General features: G+C 36.8%; 1 protein-coding gene across 5 annotated transcripts in view; it reads right to left on the bottom strand.

Moving 5' to 3' along the window:
* FBXL17 (F-box and leucine rich repeat protein 17) overlaps positions 1–20122 on the bottom strand; it is a 335309-nt gene that overhangs the window by 221058 nt on the left and 94129 nt on the right. For all 5 annotated transcript variants that reach the window (XR_007505105.1, XM_049795631.1, XM_049795632.1 and 2 more), the window contains exon 6: positions 19478–19608. Coding sequence is in view for 4 of the 5 variants with exons in the window: in XM_049795631.1 (XP_049651588.1) it covers positions 19478–19608 (131 nt within the window). In the remaining variant the exon portion in view is untranslated. The remainder of the gene's footprint in view (positions 1–19477; positions 19609–20122) is intronic.

The following is a 20122-nucleotide window of genomic DNA, read 5'->3' as shown; positions in this document are numbered from 1 at the left end:
AAACATGCTATACACTGATGAACAGCATAAAATTGACATAATGGTTCTTCAGGGCTATAAACGTGTTTTCTTTCATAGTTTAATTGACAATGACTAGATTGACCTTTTCTCTATAATTGTAACCACAGTAGAGCAATTAGACAAATCATCAGCTCTACCGTTTCCCACACATATTAAATAGAAAGCAAAAGTATGGGATTCTCAATCACCTTTTCATGCTGATGTTACATCAGAACAGCGTTTTACACTTGCATCTGTGAGTGAAAGCTGGAATGAAGAAAATTGTCTTAAACCATATACTATAATGAAAAGTGACAAATATGTTAGAAATGCTCTACATCATCCAATCTCCCAAATACTGTGTCCTACACAAACATTTGTGTCCTTCACTATTACCCTAACAAAAGCAATTTTTCCTGACAATTCACACTTTCACTTATCCTTTGGCTCAGAGACCCTGTTTTGTAAGTAGTAAAATGACTATCTAGTTCTATACAAACACAGTGTAAACCACCTGTGCATGTCAAGAAGGCTTAGCAATTCCTAACAGTTGGATTTTACATCAGATAATTCAGTATTAGAACTGTCTCCTCGTTTTTCACTATGCCCTTCTCTCCTCTACAGGTACTTACTGTGTGATGCCAAAGGTGAGGTAACAAAAAAAAAAATATACTCTGATCTTTCTGCTACTCCATTAATCAAAATATACATGATTTTTAATGGGAAATTACAGAGTATCCTGTTTTAGGGAGGGATTAGTTCACAAGATAGTCAGGGACAGCTACGAGCAATGTACATCTGGAAAAACAGTGAAATTAATTTTGTATAGAATGTTTTAAGTGTAGTCGGGATTTTAATCCTGTTTTTAAAAGTGGTGTTACAATGAGCTTGAGGAAATCATATCAATTTTCTAAGACAAAGTTCATAAAACAGATTTAATAACACATTAATAGCTTTAATATTTCTAGAATACTATTTCATCTTGATATATGACTTTAAATTTCTTGACACTGTACATTTATCAGTAAAACTCCTACATTCAAACATACAGTCTTTATGGAAAATTCTGTACTAAGACTCACTTTGACGTTCCTGAACTTCTGTGCAACATGCATGCATATAAATATATTTATGTATATGGATGTTACTCAGTATTTCACATTTCAGTGCAAAAAACTATCTTAACATTTCAGGAAACATTAAAATATTACATTAGATGATGAAACCTTTATGGTAAAAATTGTAAACCACCATCTGTACTTCCACAGTGTAAAAATAATGGTTTAAATCCCATGCAAGTCTCACATTCCTAAAGTATTTTGTAAGAGTAACTAACATTGTTTGTATTTGTTGAAAGAATTTCTGTTTCCAAAAGTGGAGGGATTTTTGTGCAACTCTTGTCTCTATAGACATTTACAAGTGTGTCGCTATTCACATGGTGGTTTTTAACTTGGAACATAGCTGGGTTACTTATCTAAACTATACCACCAGTGGATTTTAAGATATTGTAAACTGAGAGCTAATGCTCATCCAAAGTACCTAAAAAAATTAACTATTTTCTTTTCCTGTAGGACTTTTAAGGTGCAATTGAACAATACATATATGAATCTTTATATGACCGTATGACTTACTTAACAAAAGTTACTTTGATGAAAGTGTCTATTTAATACCACTGCTTTCAAGGCATTTGCTGAAAAAGACTAATTGTGACAGGCAGTAGGTAGTATCCGAAGAAGGGTGTGTGCTTATAAGGCCTTCTCTCCTGATACAATGACTAACATAATTTGCAGTCTCAGGAAGACCTCTATTTTGCTCTGCAATACTTTATTTTACCCTTTGAATACTCAAAGTATATATGTAAAATGAAGCTTGAAAGAGAAGTGTGATTTCCTGAAATTAAACTGAAGATCCAGTGACATATTTTAGCAGTAGGCTCATTTTTTGAGTCCTTGTCTTAAGACCGAGGGACTGCAAAAATATGCATTGGGAATGTCTAGGGAGATAGTTACTTGAAAATCATCACCTAATCCACCAGTGAACTATAGTACAACACCAGTTTTGTTCATCCACTGCCCTGACGGTAGCGTGCAGGGTCTGGAATCACAGCTTCTGACTGCAAGGACAAATTTACCAAGACCTAAGAGGCACAGCAGCCTGCCTTCTCATCCCTCACAAGCTAGGGCATACAGCTGGAGCACTGTCTTGCCAACATGAAAACTGGGCTGAAGATTGTGTTAAATGCTGTACAAACAGGATATATAGGCTTGATTCAAAACACTAACAATAAAGAAAATAACAAAGACAAATAAAGGGTAATGTCAAAACACATTGGAAAGGATGATCACTGGTAAGTGAGTCTTTTTAAGGGACAATTAAGTGAAGCTGCTGGAAGCACCTGGACAGTGCCTGAAGACAGCCTGAAAAGGCCAAGTACCAGAGAGCAAAAATTGCCCTGAGACGAACTTAATAGAATAGTATCAGATAATGTCACTGTAATCTATACCATTCAGAGTGGTTGGCAGCAGCCGAGTAGCCTTAAGCCCATCCCAGTTCTTCCCCACAGACCACAGTTCCTGCCAAAGTCCAACTCTAGCCCTCAAAATGTTCTCAGCCGCTGGAGCACTGTCACTGTCTTCTGGTCCAGCCAAGAAGCCTCAGCTACTCTGTGATTTATCTGAAACTATCTCCAACAAACCATAGTTTAATTCCTGAAATAAGTCTTGTTTGAAAATTCCTAATTTACCAGGAAAAAGTCTACTGCTCAGCTACATTTTAAATAATGCTTTATAACCATGCTAATAAACTCTGTTCCAAAAGACATCTATGCGCTAAAAAAAGCAAACCCAAAAGCCTATACAGTGTGTTATTTATACAAGTGGAAAAATTTCACTGAAGCGCAGCACAAACTTAGAGAACTTAAACGCTAAATTCTGTGATTGTTAGATGTGTAAACAATCAAATCTGAATTGAAGCCAGTAAAAACTGAATAAACAGTAATTAATGTCTTAATAAGCTTGCAAATGAAAGGATCAGAGACTAGAGCAAGATCTAGAGAAGGAAAAAAAAAAAAAAAAAAAAATCGGCACCTGTTATTTCTATCCTGGCAGTTTCCATTTTGGCAGCCAATACAAAAAATGCTTCAGGGAGGTTTTTTACTTACAGCCATTTGTAATGCAAAATTATGGAAAAATATTTTACAAAAAAAACCAAAAACAAAATCCCCACCAAAACCCCAAAATAAAATCAATCTGAAAACAACATATTCCTTTAACTTCTAAAAGGCACATATTTTATATTACTATACAGTTTTGCAGATTCATTGTATTAAGGTGTTTGGAACAGTCCTTGGAGAGACCTACCTGTCTAGGATTTGGAAAGAAAAAAAAACAAACCACCAAACACGATTTCCATGTTCTGTGATAAGTATGTTAGCAAAAAATGGCTGTAACAGTGAAAATTCAAAATAACTTTTGTACTGCTATTTAAAAGTAATCATAGTTTTTACATTGCTTCACCGTATTTACTTCATAAAACTGATAGGCATTCAGATTCATAGATATATATCATCATTTAGATCAGGGCTAATCAGGACACTTTTTTGCAAACTTTATTCAGCAAATATTAGAAAGTATTGACTATTGAGCTACATATACTATATAGGAAAGCAATGAATCAAAATAGTGTTACAGGCAAAAATAAATGTGTATGTGCTATTGACAATTCTTCTGAAATGCTTATTTTAAAATTTGACCTCAAGATTTTAAATATTTAAGCAAATTCCTAATAGCCTTCAATACTGCAATAAATTTCTTTTTTCAAAACAAGACAATGTTTTACATAGAAGATGCAATCTGTCAATCACAGTGACAAAGTATGTTTTGTTACACCAGTTATACAGTAACCAGAATAACCAAACACATTTTTTAGGAGAGAATGACACAAGAATCTCCTTATAGAGATTGAACTTGATCTTTTTGCTTAGAGCACATGTTTAAGACAATTAGGTAAGGTAAGGAGAAGAGGGCGTACAGAAGAGGTTATTCTGATGAGTTGTCTAAAGAATATTTCTACGTTATATTCACTCTTTGAAATGTAATTTATGTAGACTGCAATTCACTGAGCTGCAGAAAATATCATAAAATATGATTTGTAAAAAGATTAATTGATACTGCAAATAGGATGATTTGAAGTTTAAGAGGTGTATCTATCTAAAGGCAAGAGCCTTAGTTTCCAAGTAATGTTTGGAAAAGTATGATATCACTAGAAAATCTAGGTTTTAGTTTTATTTGAATTCTCTTCTTTTGAATTCAGAATGCTAAATCTTTAAAAAACATTATTTTGCCCTGGAATTTTATAAAGTACTAAAATAAAACAGATTTTTGTGGTTCAATGATGAATTCAGGGTTGAAGGTAACCAGAAATTTCTGAGCTGTTGTTGCTATTATATAAAATCAGGAATGTCCATTACAGTCAGCTCCAAGCTACAACAAATACTGACAATTCTGCTGCTACTGCCACCAACAGAGAGACCAAAACCAGGCAGGAAAACAGTCCAAATGGAGACCACTGAGCACAGCTACGTTGTGCAGAAGGTATTTTCCTTCTCGTTTAGTTGCACAAGGGGAGTCTAGTATCATTTTAAATTCCTGCTGCAGTCTCCCACACCAGAAGACAACTAATGGATAAAAACTTGTGCACCCACTTTTTATTTTTCCCCTGCTGAAATACTAAAGGATGGCACAAACTTTCTAAGCCAAAATCAGCTGGCCAATATTCAATTGATATGTCTGAAAGTAGAAATGGGACTACAGTTTGCAATACAGATTAGAGAAAAACTTTCTTTAAAGTCTAAATGATTAATTACATTTATGTTGTATTAGCTAAAAGTTTTAAACATTGTCAGAACCCAGAAATTTAATTTACATGTGTTTATATGAGAAGAGTCTAAATGATTACAGATTCACACTGTCTATATTAGTGAATAAGGTCATGTATCAGCAAACAAGTATAGGCATAATACACTATAATCATCTGAATTTTTAACTGAACTATTTCATGGTTTTAGTTTTTCTGCAGTTTTAAAAATGCAAGTATAACAAAACATCTAGCCTATATCAAATACCTGGCGAAAGGCATTCTCTCAATATAGCCTACAGGTGTCAAAAGTTATAAGATCACTTTAAAAAAAAAATAAGAACCACTGCATACAGTTTGTAGAAAAAGAAACCACTGAAAACTACCAGCCAGAAGAAATACATAAATTGTAAACAATAGAGCTATAAAATTCTGAACATAAGACCTTCTGCTTTAAGTACTTTATTCACAGTAGGAAAGTACTTTCAATATCTGAAAAGACTACATGAATATTTGAATGCCATCTGACAGGCCTTGCTTAGTAACATTTTATACACTGTTCAGTCTAAGTGGCTTATTGTTATGCCTTGTTGATAGATAGCTGCCAAGATCAGCATGCAAAAACAATTTCTGCAATACAATGATATCTAGACTTTGCAAATAAAATTTACCTGAAAAGATTCTAATAAGGAAATAAACACTTCAAGAGTGCTTTTTACTCTGAATTACATAAACAGGTATCTTCTCAGTCACAGTAATCAAAAACATACAAAATTAACTTTGTTAGATCCATACCAAGTGTACAATTAATTGAGAACTATAAAAGGCCTTTTGTCTCCTGTTAGTACTGTGAAAATGAAATTTTTCTCAGTATTCTTCCAATTGAGAATGCTGTTTTTCTTCCTTTTTAAATCAACTCATGCTTCATTTTCTGGATTGAAGTAAACTGTACAACTTCAGAATCATGCATTGGCACTCTATATAGAGTATAACGCAATATAGTTTAGCTGATAGGAATTTGTAGAAGAAAAGAATCAGAGAAGAACAGAATAATTAAAAGATAGTCCACTGTACAAATATGAGAGTTCAAAACTCAGTTTTGTAAATGAATTCCCACTGTTTGATAATAGCTGAAAGACCAAAATTAGCCTTTGGGTTCTGTTCTACTCTGCACTGTGCAACATCTGCAAGCAGGACACAACTGCATCTTTCTTGCAACCAAGCTTTTTAGATGCTGCATCTAGCCTCAGGTTTTGGCACGTAGGATTTAGCATGCCTGACTCTTGGTAAAGTCTGAAACTGGAACACAGTGTGGCTTCAGCTAAAAAAATACTACTGTCTAATATGTTACTCCAGAAACAATCAAATCATAGTAACTCAGATTTAGAAACATACCTAGATGTAACTCTTACCTAGACTTAGACTTCCCTAAATAGGAAGCATTCATTCATTCAACACCTTTAGCATGTCTACACAAATGCAAAAATCTGTTATCACCCACCCAGAAAATACAGCATATTATGTCGAAGTTCTCTTGTTACATACACACTGTATCATATATTTACGTGTACATTTGCATACAATATGAAATAACAGAAACAAAAGCATAAACTTTAAAATATACACATATTGAAAGAAAAATAACTAAAGATAGATTAAAAGGAAAAAAATATCAAAACATTTCAGAAATAATTCCAAAACTTTAATTTCACTAACTTCATGTAACATGTGTAAGGTTATTTTAACACACAAGTTTTTTTTCTGTGATGCCAGACTTATCATGTATGCTTGCTTGTTTTGCTGACTTCTGTAGAACATTCATTTAAAAGTACATTAGTTCATTTTATAGGAATGGAATTAAAGTATTAATTATTAATGACTTGCCATTTCTATTTGTGAAGACTCTTGTCCTAAAGGCAAACAAAACAGAAGTCTATTTATTTCACTAGCCACACAATTTAAACAGCTTTCCAAGTAGGTTAATATTTCATTGTAGCTTGCTTTCCCTCTGACTGTGGAAAACATAAGAAGCTACGAAAACAGTACTGGTAGTGCTGTTCCTTCAGAAGATACTTCTCTCTTTCTTAGGAGAACTTTTCCTTTATTAGAGATCCATATGATTCATCAAAGATCTAGAAAAAGCCTTTACTAATGACAAGCTGGCAGGTCTTGGTAAATCCAGCTAGCTGCAGCATCTCAAGAGGTAACACGATCTCTTTTCACAATGGAAACAGAAGTACTACTGTAAGGAACTAAACAGACCCAGCAAAGCAGAGGCAGCTCTTTCCCTGTGTAAAACTAAACAGTTAAATATAGATGGGATTTTCATCAGAAATACTGACTGGTCATGTGAACGGCAATAACCACCTTTAAAAATGTTTTAAACTCATCAAGAAAAATACAAAGATCTGAACTACTAAGTACTTGTAAACTAATTTTATTTTAACTCTTACCCCTTAGAAACAGAGAGAATTTATAAAGAAACTGCTTTTCCAGCAATCAGTTAGGTCATATAAAGATTGTCATAGCTGTCTTCTTTTTGGTAAAAAACAAAACTACTTAAGATTATACACTGGTGCACTGGTGATGGTACTAAGATCCTAGTCCTGGGGTGGGGTTTGTTTTTTTTTTTTTTTTTTTTTGGGGGGGGGGGGGGGGGGGGGGAAGGCAGGAAAATGTTGCTAGGGCAGGGGAGGGGGTGAGGAGGGATGACATCACATATAGAAAACAGTCCCTGGTTTTGGAAACAACGTTTTTAATCCTGCTGCAACAGTAGCAGACTACAAACCACAGTCCAGATTGAGTGGAACGGACACACCTGTTCCAGTGCACAACTTTGAGCACTGCTCTTAACAATCCCACTACCATAGGCTCACAACCATCTCTTAAGTGCCATTGGCTAGATACATTAGACTCTTACTAGATGAAATCTGAAGAAGAGGGAAAGGAAAGACAAGAAATAAGACAGAGCAGAAGGAGGTAACGGGTACTGGGGGAGATAGAGAAAGAATGAGAACAGAAAGCAAATTTTTCTCACTGTTCAATGTAAGCAGTAATATCAATAATGATGATGTCAATGTGTCTCACATTCCATGAGGACCTTCGTTAGATCCTGCTTGGCCAATACATTTTCCAGAATCCAGAGATAATGGTCTGTCCAAACACATCATGACAAACCTTAAAAAAATTGGGACCCAGCAAGGAAGATGGCTGCTATGGTGAAGCTCACTTACTCTACCAGTTTTCTTAACTGAACAATCAAAACACAAACTATCTCTAACAGCAAGTGTTAGTATGAGAATCACAGAATGGATGAGGATGGCAGGGACCTCTGGATGTCCTCTGGTCCAACTTCCTGCTCAGGCAAGGCCACCTAGAGCCCTTGTCTCCAAGGAGGGAGACTCCAGCACCTCCCCGGGCAACCTGTGCCAGAGCTTGGTCACCCTCGCAGCAAAAAAGTGTTTCCTGATGTTCAGAGCGAACCTCCTATGTTTCAATGTGTGCTCATTGCCTCTGGTCCTGTCACTGGGCATGACTGAAACGAACCTGGCTCCATCCACTTTGTACCAGTCCCTGCAGGTACTTTTATATATTGATGAGATCCCCCCTGAGTGTTCTCTTCTCCAGGCTGAACAGTCCCTGCTCTCTCATCCTGTCCTCACAGGAGAGATGCTCCAGTCCCTTCAACATATTTGTGGCCCTTTGCAGGACTCTCTCCAGTATGTCTTTCTTGTACTGGGGAGCTCTGAAATGGACTCGGTACTCCAGTACCTGGATGCATGTACTTAAGGAAGTGTCAGACCACTTCACCACAGTGCTGAAAATCAGTAGATCATGATCACAGGGTATGCAGAGAAGTCAATGAGACTCCAATCCAAACATAAGTCAGTGTTTAGCCTTTTTATTTTCCTTTCTTTGCATCACTCGTCATTTACTGCCGATACCCTATAGGCATCACCGTGATCAACACTTTCAGTTTAAGTTACTGCTTATTTTCCTCATTACATTATTACTGCCAATTTCAGAACTACCAAGTCATTCATTCTGTCAGTTCAACTTTGATCCCATCATCATATTCCTCTTCAAGCATATTACAACTTCTCAAAGGTACATAAATTTTTCATCTCCTTTACAAGTCAGTACTTACCGGTTAATCTTGAATTCTAAACATACAAATATAATTACATTTAATATCATAGAAAATTCAGCATATACCAGCCTTCTTTGGTTTTAACAAGAGTTGACCTGATCAGGATAGAAGGCAATTAGCATATAGCATCTGACACATTTCCTGTTTATACGATGGCATGTTCCCAGCAATAAACATGGGTCTTATGCTCACCTACACACAAAAAAACCCACAAAAAACCTGCAAAATTATTTTAAGTTTCAGCTTATAACCCATGCAGCAAGGAACAGCCTAAAGCAAATTTAGGCCATGGTTATGCTCCTTTCAAATGGTATTTATAATGGACATACTAACAGACTCTAAACAATACAGTCAGTGCAGTAAATCATTACGACAGCCCTCTCCTCTCTTTTTTTCAAGTACTGTGTCTATTCTGACTGCATGGTGTAACAGGTTGTAACCTCAGAATGCAACGGTAATTGCAATAAGGGCTACCTCTTTTCTGAACATTAGTAGGTTGGATTTTTTTATTTTTCTGCGCTACTTCAAATTAGAACACTGCAAATAATTTATCTGTACAGAAATGATATATATACAAAACCTTTCAGTTTTCATGGTCCACTAAGGACTCAGATTTATAATACACTTATTTTCATGCCTACAGGAAACACTGCATTTTCTTAATTTCTGTCAGGAATGTCATACAGAAAATAGTCAAGCCACATTTGTGTCAAGTCTGCCATTTTTAATTATTTGCAATCAAGTCTAAGCAACTTCTCCTTTGGTTTAACAAGTGCATACCTATCTTCCAAAATTTGTTTTTATGCCATAACTCATAAAATTGTTTAGGCTGATGCTAGTCCCTTGCACTAAATTAATAACTAATCACAGGAGATATTTATCATCTCAAGTTTTTTACATGAGAATTGTCAGACTTAATCACCCTCCCCATCTTTTCACTATTTACAAAGTTTCACTTATCATACATTTCAGCAGTGTGACAACAGTGGACTATTTTCCCCACTTCTCAAGTACGTAAACAAAGATAAAAGGGTGGCAAACATGATAATAGCTTGAAAGTTTTACTCTTTCTGATAACATCCATTTCCAGCAGAAAATGATTCCTAAAAAATATTTATTTTAATATCAGTCAGAGAGAGAAGTAGAATTAGCAAGGTAAAACATCAATAAAGGGACAGTTACACTTAGTTATAGAAAAAGCATTCTAATTTTTATCATTGGTTAAACTTTGCAGACAGTACGAAAGTAATCTGTTCCAATCAAATGTTTGTAAAAAATAACATTCTTTGATAACAATGCCAAAGAAACTGTTCTCAGAAGGCTTTATAAAATGGGTTCAGGGCTTGTAGCTAGAAGCTGAAAGGACCACTAACTCTGATAAGGATGATGATTTGGGGGTTAACTGCTGAGATATGTATTGAACCATATCCCAAATTTTTTCCAGACCACTTGCAGACTGGACTGAAAAGTAACATCACATTTAAACCAAAATTATACAGAATGACACAAATGTGTGGCCACTGCTAGATTCTGTAGGAAGTTCACCTTGCATTCCTGGGCATCTAAGATGTCATTCTCACACAGTATTGCATAACAAGAGCAAAAACTAAATTATGTAAGATATCACTTCACCGAAATAAGGTATGAGTGACAAATCCCAAGCCTACCAATTCAAACATTGCAGCATAAATACTACTCCAATGTTGTGATGAAATGTTACAGAATATCTGTTTTGTTAATCATAGTAAGAAAATTCATGCAACTTCACAATTTATTTGGTTACAGAAAAAAACCTGATCCCTGGTAACCTGTTCTTAGCTGTGAAATAAAAACCACTGTCCCGGGTGCAGATACACCAGCAGGGGCTGCAGGGTGGTCTCAGTGAGGAAAGGTCAGGGCTGCGCCATGCTGGACACAGCTGGTTCCAGTGGGCTCCAACAGACCCAGAGAACAGCTGAGCCCCTTAGCCAAGATGGTGGCACCTCTGTGAAAGCATATTTAAGAAAGGGCAAAAACACGCCACAAACGCACCAAACAGAGAGGAGGAAGGAAAAGAAAGAGTATGAGAAACAGCAGTACAAACACCAAGGTCAGCGAAGGAGGAGGTGGAGGTGCTCCACTGCACTGGAGCAGATACCTACACTACAGCACATCGAGGAGCCCACGCCAGAGTAAATGGATACTACTAAAGGAGCTGTGGCCTATGGAGAGCCCACAACAGAGAAGAGGAAACATGCAAGGAGGAAGGAGCAGCAGAGACAAATCACTGTGTACTGACTGTAACACCCCTCTCCCCATCCCCCTCTATTGCTTAGGGCAGTAGAGGACTGAGGAGTGAAAATGCGAAGTTAAGCATGGGAAAGAGGCAGGAAAGGTGTTTTAATGTTTGCCATTTTGTTTCTCACTATCCAAATCTATTTCAACTAGTAATAAATGAGAAACAATTTTCCACAAGTCAAATCTGTTTTGCCCTTGGCAGTAACCTGTAAAGTGATCTCCCTGTCTTTATCTCAACCATGAGCTTTTTGATTCCCATCCCATCTACCCCCCCCCCCACCCAGTCCTGCTGAGAAGGGAATGAGTGGCTAGGTGGGTGTTTGGCTGTTAGACAAGAATAAAACTGGAGTTATTTATGGAAGAATATAAATAGTAGAGATAGCTAACAGACACAATAGTGTTTGTTTGTCTGTATGTTTAGGTCAAAGAATCTACCATAAAATATTTTAATAGACTTGTATTAGGCCAAGATGATGGCACCTCTAGGAAAGCATATTTAAGAAAATGAAAAAATGCTGCACAGCAGTGTGTGAGAGAGAGGAGTGAAGACAATGTGAGAGAAGCAGCCCTGCAGACACCAAGGTCAGAGAAGAAAGGGGAGGAGGTGCTCCAGGGGCCAGAGCGGAGATTCCCCTGCAACCCATCCAGGAGACCACAGTGAAGCAGGTTGCCCCCCTGCAGCCTATGGAGGACCACATCATGCCACAGCAGATGGAGTTGCCCTGGGGGAAACTGAAGCCTATGGAGAGAAGCTCATGCAGGAGCATGGTTTCTGGCAGAAACTATGGCCTGTGGTGGACCCATGCTTGGAGCAGTCTGTTCCTTATGGATCATACCCCACTGAAGGGACCCACACTGGAGCAGCTCCTGAAGACCTGCAGCCCATGGGAGACCCATACTGGAACAGTTGAAGGACAGGAGCCCCATGGAGAACTGTGGTGAGTTACCCTTGGCTGGCTGCCAGGTGCCCACCAAGCCACTCTATTACTTCCCCTCCTCATCAGGACAAGGGGAGAAAGTAAGATGAAAAAGGCTCATGGGTCTTGGATGAAAAAGTCTCATGAGAGAGATCACTCACCAATTACCATCACGAGCAAAACAGACTCGACTTGGAGATACCGATTTAATTTATTGCAAATTAAACAGAGCAGGATAATGAGAAAAAAGAACAAATTTAAAAACACCTCACCCCACCCCCCTCCCCTGCCTTTTTTCTGGGCTCAGCTTCACTCCCAACTCCTTTACCTCCTGCCCCCAAACAGCACAAGGCAATGAGGAATGGGGGTTGCCATCAGTTCATAACACTTTGTCACTCCTTCCTCCTCATACTCTTCCCCTCTTACGGTATGGAGTCCCTCCCATGGGAGATGGTTTTCATGATCTTCTCCAATGTGGGTCACTCCCACAGGCTGCCGTTCTTCAAGAACTTCTCCAGCATGGGTCCTTTCCACAGGGTACAGTCCTTCAGGAATTCACTGCTCCAGTGTGGGTCCCCCACAGGGTCACAGTCCTGCCAGAAAACATGCTCCTGCACGGGCTTTCCATGGGGCCACAGCTTCCTTCAGGGCCCATCTACCTGCTCCAGCATGGGGTCCTCCACAGGCTACAGGGTGGATATCTGCTCCATGGTAGACCTCCATGGGCTTCAGGGGGACAGCCTGTGTCACCATGGTCTTAACCACGGGCCGCAGAGGAATCTCTGCTCCAGTGCCTGGAGCACCTCTTCCTTTTTCACTAACCTTGGTGTCTTTCTCCCACATATTCTCACTCATCTCCCCTGGCTGCTGTTATGCAGTGTTTTTTACCCTTCTTAAATATGTTGTCATATTGACAATTGCCTCAGCCTTGGCCAGCAGCAGGTGTGTGTCTATCCGACATAGGAGCAGCTTCTGGCATCTTCTCAGAGAAGCCACTGCTGCAGCTCCCCCCAGTTCCAAAACCTTTCCACATAAACCCAGTACAAGAGCCCATGTTAGACCAGAGGAAAAGTGTGAGGATAGAGTGCAAGAGTTGAAGTCTTAAGAACTGACTGCAACCCCTGTTCTCCACCGCTCTGTGCTGCTTCAGGGGGAAAGAGGTAGACAAGTTAGGAATGAAGGATTAAAGTTGAGCCTGGGAAGAAGGGGAGGGTGAGGTAAGGTGGTTTATTTTTGCATCTTTTTTTCACCTCACTATCCAAGTCTATTATTAATTGGCAATAAATTAATCTGTCCCAAGTCAAGTCTGTTCTGCCCATGACAGTAACTGGTGAGTGTTCTCCCTGACTTATCTTTACCCATGAGCTTTTCCACCTTTTTTTCCTCCTCCTGTCCTTTTGGGGGGGTAGGGGAGGGGAGGGGAAAGGAGAAGGAGTGACAGAGCAGCTGGGTGGGCATCCAGCAGCCACCCAATATTAACCCACCACTTTGGACTAATCACAAAGGATTATTTTTTCATATATTTTTTCATAATTGCTTTTAAAAAAAAGGAAGACACAGAATTTAAGGTAGATAATTCACCAAAGCATGCCAATTACCCTTCTTTGTCCAACTTCTATTCTTTGTTTTGAAATTTTAAAAAATCTGACAGTCAGCCTCAAATCATTTTACAAAACATATCTGCAGGGTGAAGCAAATTTTCTTACAAACTTAATTAAAAAGCATGACATTCAAAGGCATAAGTAATTTTAAAAGTAAAATTAATTTGTGTTACATTATATAACTTTTTATGGAGTTCAAGTTTTTAATGTTGCTGACTAAACACCTGATAAATATGCAGAGAACTCAAAGGAGATCATCTTTCAGATAACACTGAAAAGATGAAATTAAATTAAAATTAAGAAATGTTTCATTCACCTAGAATGATTCATGACAAATATATAAAAATACGGTTACTTTTCTAGAAGGCTCTACTATATCCCCAAGTCCAGGTTACACAAAATGACAGGAATAAGTATCAGTGCTCCTGAAGCACATTTCTACTTCAGTCAGATCAAAGGTGATGAATACTAAAATGCTGTATTAGCATTTGTAGTCACCACAGACAAAATGAACATTTTTGCCTGTGCAAAAATACAGGCAAGCTGAAAGCTTTATACATTTTTATTTTAAAAGTAATTTTATTAAAATAACTTCCACATCAAATATGCAGAGACTTATACTTTTAGTTAGAGAAGATTCATTTCAGTATATATCGTGAACATAATTCTAGCATTCATAAATCCTGCACTTTATTAAAAATATACTGTTAAGAACTGAGGTACTATTTTGATGCTCATGTCTGCTAACGAAATGTTGGGGCACTCACATACACCAGCAGCTCTAGGACTAAACATAGTGAGCTAACCACCTGCTGAGACCATGTTCAGCATTGTGTCCTCTACCCACAACACATCCAGATCACAGCAGATGCTCCCAATGCTGATTACATGGGTTCACATGAACTCATGGTAGACAGTCAGTGCACTTTTTTTTTTTTAAACACTTTAAACACTTCTCTAGCATATGGAAGATCACGTTAACAATTTACTCTGCTAAGTAAATGTAGAAACCCCCATATGGTCTATGCCAACAAGTATGATACCCAATCCTGAGAAAATGATGTTGCATTAGTGACAGAGCAGAATAAAGCAGATGGAGTGTTTTCAAAGGAGAAAATGTTCCTTTCTCCCGTCTGTGCTGCTGCACAAATATTTTGGTTTTCAGGCTTATGGCCTGGCTTCTAACCATTTACTGTGTTTCCTCTGAATTTCTTCCATATCTTGACTTCCTGATTACTACCCTTGTCAAAAGTCCATATTTCCAAGTTCCCCCATCTTGGACTCCAACCAGAATCCTCACCAACAAGTCTTAATCATTACAGTATGGGGAAACTGTGCCATTACACCATTTACTCTGGTTTATTTACAGTGATATTTCATGAAAGCACTACAGAAGGACAGCAGTTTTCTCAGAACTGATATAATTAAACCAAATCCAGGTTTCCCATCTGTGCTGAAAGCTCAGGGAGATGCACATAATGCTTATCTTCCCCCACATCACTAATCAGAAGCCTGATGGAGGTAAGTGATACCACTACAAGGTCATCAACCAACACTACTTGCTGTTTTACTGTGCCATGTAAACCCTGCATATCTACCTCCAAGTCACAGCGATAGCTTACTCTCAACAACCTCCAGATGCTCTGCAAATCTCAGCACCTGCTAACAAAGTCACCTACAATCAGTATGAGATAAATTATGTGAAAAAATATAGCTCTCCTGAGACATTATTATTAGAACACTTGGCACCACCTACAGAGGAAGGACCAAAGTTCTTGAATGGTTGGGAAATTATTGTCTGGTGACTGCAAAACCAATCATTAATTTTATTATGCAGCTGGAACTTTATCCCAACTGACTGGCAGTGCTATGGCACCAAAAAAATCTCACTGTTGCTCTAGATAAAAGTTCCTTGCCTTATCTGCACTATTCCCTGCACCATGATGTTTATTAAAAGAACCATATATACAACAGGGATTGGCAAACATCCTCTATACAATTATTACTAAAAGAGTGTTTTCAGTAAGAAGGACAAATTAAGCAAGCAGAAATACTCTAAAGACTTCACAGTCACTGCATGGCTTTTAAATGTCTATCTCTAGGCACCTTATGTAACACAGAAGTTGAAATTAATTGCAACTCAAAGCCCACAGTGATAAAGTTCACATAGAAATGTTAGATTAACTGCTGCTTGCTCCTTGATCATTTATGAATACAATACATAGCAGATTCCTCAAACTATTAGAAAAATCACGGATTCCTGAAAGCTTTGCCAATTTGTCATACTACATTTTCCTGAATCCCCCATGACGTTTATTTCTAGATGTCACTATTTTTAGTATATCAACTGGAATTCAAAAGAACAAATGCAGTGACCATTAAGACAACTTTAAGGTGATAAGGTTATTTAAATCAAGCCTCAGGGTATATTATTCACATCACCATTTATAGAGAACTCACTTTTACTCCCTTCCAATTGCAAAGACCTGAGATAATCTACTCATGATGCATACTAAAAAAATTTGCAGCTTTAGTTTTGTTCATATTTGAAAGTAGTATTAGGACTGTTTCTATAACATATTTAGTTAACATGAGAAATAGTATATAAAGCTTTTGAGGGAGCTGTAATACAGAAGAAATCATTCTGTTAGATTAACAGGTCTTTTTTTGATCTTAACTTTCAACTTCTAGAGACCTTTTTACAAGTCACTATAAGAGAACTATTTTTTCTTTCATTTTAAAACTGATGTCAAGAGAATCTTAGCTGAACGTACTGAATATATTTTTTGCTTTAGGTATAAATAATTATTTATTTTATTTTTTTTTACTGTCATACATAAGCCTTTTAGATAGGTACTTTCAAAACCAAAAAAAGCTTTAATCAAAACAGAGAAATAATAGTTCTTGTTAATTCTTGCATGTGCAAAAGAATTGCAGTACCAAAAATGTTAGCAAGCGCCTGCAATGCAGAGATCTTGCACTTCCTAAGTTTCAGTTCCTTTCAGTTACTTAGCAAGAAATGTAATGGTCACAGCATTAGTTCTAACACTGTCAGAAGCAAGAAAGCACTATAAATGTTCTGGGGCCACAACCTTGCTTATGGAATTTATATGGATTTTTGGAAACAATAAAGAAATCTAAAATAGAGTTTTAAAACCAGTGATTTACTTCTGCTGTAAAACCTACTGATAATCAACTACTTTTAAGAGATAATTCTCAGATACATCTTTAAGCTATACCACTATTTTTGAGAACTTTCTAGTTTTCTTTCACCTTTGGTTCTGCAGAAAGGAATGGAGGAAAACAGTTTTCCAAGGCTTTAAAGAAAAGAAAAAAAAAAAAACCTCTCAGTAATTCCAGAAAGAACAAAAAAGTGGTTTAAGTCTGAAAAAATCTGGAATAGAAGCCCTACGTAGTTGGATCTCACAAGTAAGCAGGCTTGTTAATGGGGATGAGAGGTAAAGTGGTAGAACTGATCTCCCTATTTTAAAACTAAGTCAGGTAAAACATTAGACTGCTACTATCTCATTTATGCTGGAAACAATGATAAACAAAAGGTTTACTCAAAGGTATCAAGATGCAGAATCTCCTCTGACATCCCCTCTGACTAGGAGCCATCAAATGGCATCAAATAAAAACCAAAAAAATAAAGCTCATCTTGCCTTAAATCATTAATGAACTAATTTAGTTGGCTTAAATTAACTTGGCTTTTTACCCAAGGTAAGCACCTGAACAGTCCTGTGAAATTCTGAAGGATCACTCATATCCTCAAAGTGAATATGCTCCTAATACTCTGCTGAACTGGTGGCTACACTGATTGCAGCCCAGTGGTTGCATCATGTTCCTTTCATGCAATTTTCAGCAATTCTTAATTCAGCGTTTTGGAGTAGGGGAAATGACTTTATTCAGTTAAGACTAGTAATTGAAGCTTCATCTCACTTGTAAAATAGGAAAAAAAGTTAAATTGCCAAATGACTGCCTATGAATAAGATTTTTAAAAAGGCTTTAATTGTTTTTGAAATTATCTTTTTGTTTGCTTTTAGCTAGAAGCTAATTTAAATAGCTAAGCTTAAATATATAGCCAAGTTTTAGTTATCAGTCACATGTTGAAAAAGAACTGACAGGTATGATCAGAAATAAACACAAAATGGAAAGAACTACAAAGACAAAAGTCAATGAGCTAAAAGTTCACATACAACAGCAGGTTATCCGTCATTGGTGAAAAGGGTTTCCTTTTCTTGTTAAGCTGCATAATTCAAACTATATTCAGTATGAAGTTTTAGAGTCACATGCATATAATTAAAAGATGTATTTCTTATTCTGGTAATTCTAGTAAAGTAACTTCAAGAACAGATTGATATCAGTTTAGATCATACTTAGCAGATTGTCCTCAAAATTTTCAGGCAGAAAGGTATACCATTTCTAAATACTTTTAATTAAAACTTGAAAAGTGTTTGTCTTTAAAATTTACATTTTTCTTCTTAGTATTTTTTCTGATTTATTCTAAAGTTTTCCATTACAGTAGCCTTATTCTCCGTATGAATGGAAAGATCTAAGGCAACTAAAAGCTTTCAAAACCAGTGAAGTTACATTAAGAGTCTCACCCAAACCTACAAAACCAAAAAACAGTCTTAAAGGCTAAAAGGAGTTGTAGTAAAAATTCAATAGTACTTCCTATTCAACACATTTCAATTTTAGTATTTTTAGAACATTATACTTTCACCAAAGTCTAAGCTCATTTACAGGTTAGCACATTCTTAAAGACTTAAGAAAACCTTGAAAGAAAGTATGTTAGATAAAAATCTGCAACCATAGGGAAGAAGTACCATTGCTAAAACATATCATTCTGGTTTATGAGAAACTGTTTTAGAACCTCTCTCTGTTAAAAGTGTCTCTTTCCTCTTTCTTAAAGCACCAGTTGTAATAAACCAGTCTGTTAAAAGTAATTCAAAATGTTCTTTCCTGTGCACCTTGAGGTAGTGGCTTTGCTCAATTTTCTCATTTTAAAAGGAAACTTCCACTTTTTAAATTCTCAGTATTTTTCATTTTTCATCTGATCTGCAATATAACTATACATCACCTGTATGCATTTACTTAATGTTAAAATAAATTACTTGATCAAAAAGACAGAATATAGCAGGATAGGAGGTATTCTGGTCAAAAGAAAAAGCCTAAGGTAACACCCCACTTATTCTTTCAGTATCATTCTGGAGACCCTCCTTGCCAAAAAAATGAAGGACTTATCACTTTCTAAAAAAAAAAAAAAATGAATTCCACTACTTAACCGAGAAGCATTTTATTTTTCCTTATGTAGTCAAAATACACTTCACTGTTTGTATGCATATAAATGTTTAAATCCTGGCTACCTACTGAAGGAGTCATAATTGCAATTGGACATTTCAATCACACATGGTAAAGAGCACATTCTCATTAAATCTAGAAGAAACAGATTAGTGCTGCCATCTAGTTATAATTAAACTTTTCTCCACTGCAGAAATATGCAAACACTCTGTAAAACACCTGTCTAGATGATTTACCCCAAACAAACAAGAACACTCAGAAAACACTGCTTGCTTTTATAGATCTCCTCCAACCCCTGAGCCATGAGGAATTATTCTCAACTAATACAACTAGTTAAATTTGCTTTATACTGCTTTTAGATGCTACAAAGAAGTTACCTGTCATTAATGATCCAGTTGAGACACAGATTGAGGGAATTAAGGTTTTTGCATCTCTTGACTATTTCCATCACCGTTTCATTGTCCAGTTCTGTGATATGACGTAGATCCAAGCTGGAAAGGTTTCTTAGCTATTGAGACAAAGATGACAGAAAGAAATAATCTGAAATTTGTTCATATACATAACTGTTGTAAGAACTGTTGAACTTTTTGGAATCACATGTAATATATGCAAGCTACTTAAGAAAGATGAGATTACTATATTTTTCACAAAAAGGAAACATTACAGAGATATTAATAGAATCCAACATTAGCAAATTTGGAATTCAGGCACGCAGTTACTCCATGAAATCAAGACACTCTCACTCATGGCCCAATACATCTACAATAGGGGCCAAGGCCTTCCTCCCTTTAACTATAGGGGTATAAGATACCAAGGTAGCACACCAACTCATTTAATTATATGAAAAACAGGGGAGGAAGGGGACACAGCACATTTGTGCTTAGATTCATATGCATGTGATTGAAGACTCCAAAGTCTAAGGCTTTCAAATTATGTAAATATTACAAACTCCCTGGAAAATACAGTATTTATACTGTAGTCTCACCTGCACAGCCTTCAATAGTAATTTGAATATTCTAACA

This window comes from Accipiter gentilis, chromosome Z (assembly GCF_929443795.1).
Source record: "Accipiter gentilis chromosome Z, bAccGen1.1, whole genome shotgun sequence".
Taxonomy (NCBI): domain Eukaryota; kingdom Metazoa; phylum Chordata; class Aves; order Accipitriformes; family Accipitridae; genus Astur; species Astur gentilis.
The sequence above is the reverse complement of the archived record's forward strand: the minus strand, read 5'-3'. Positions and strand labels throughout refer to the sequence as shown.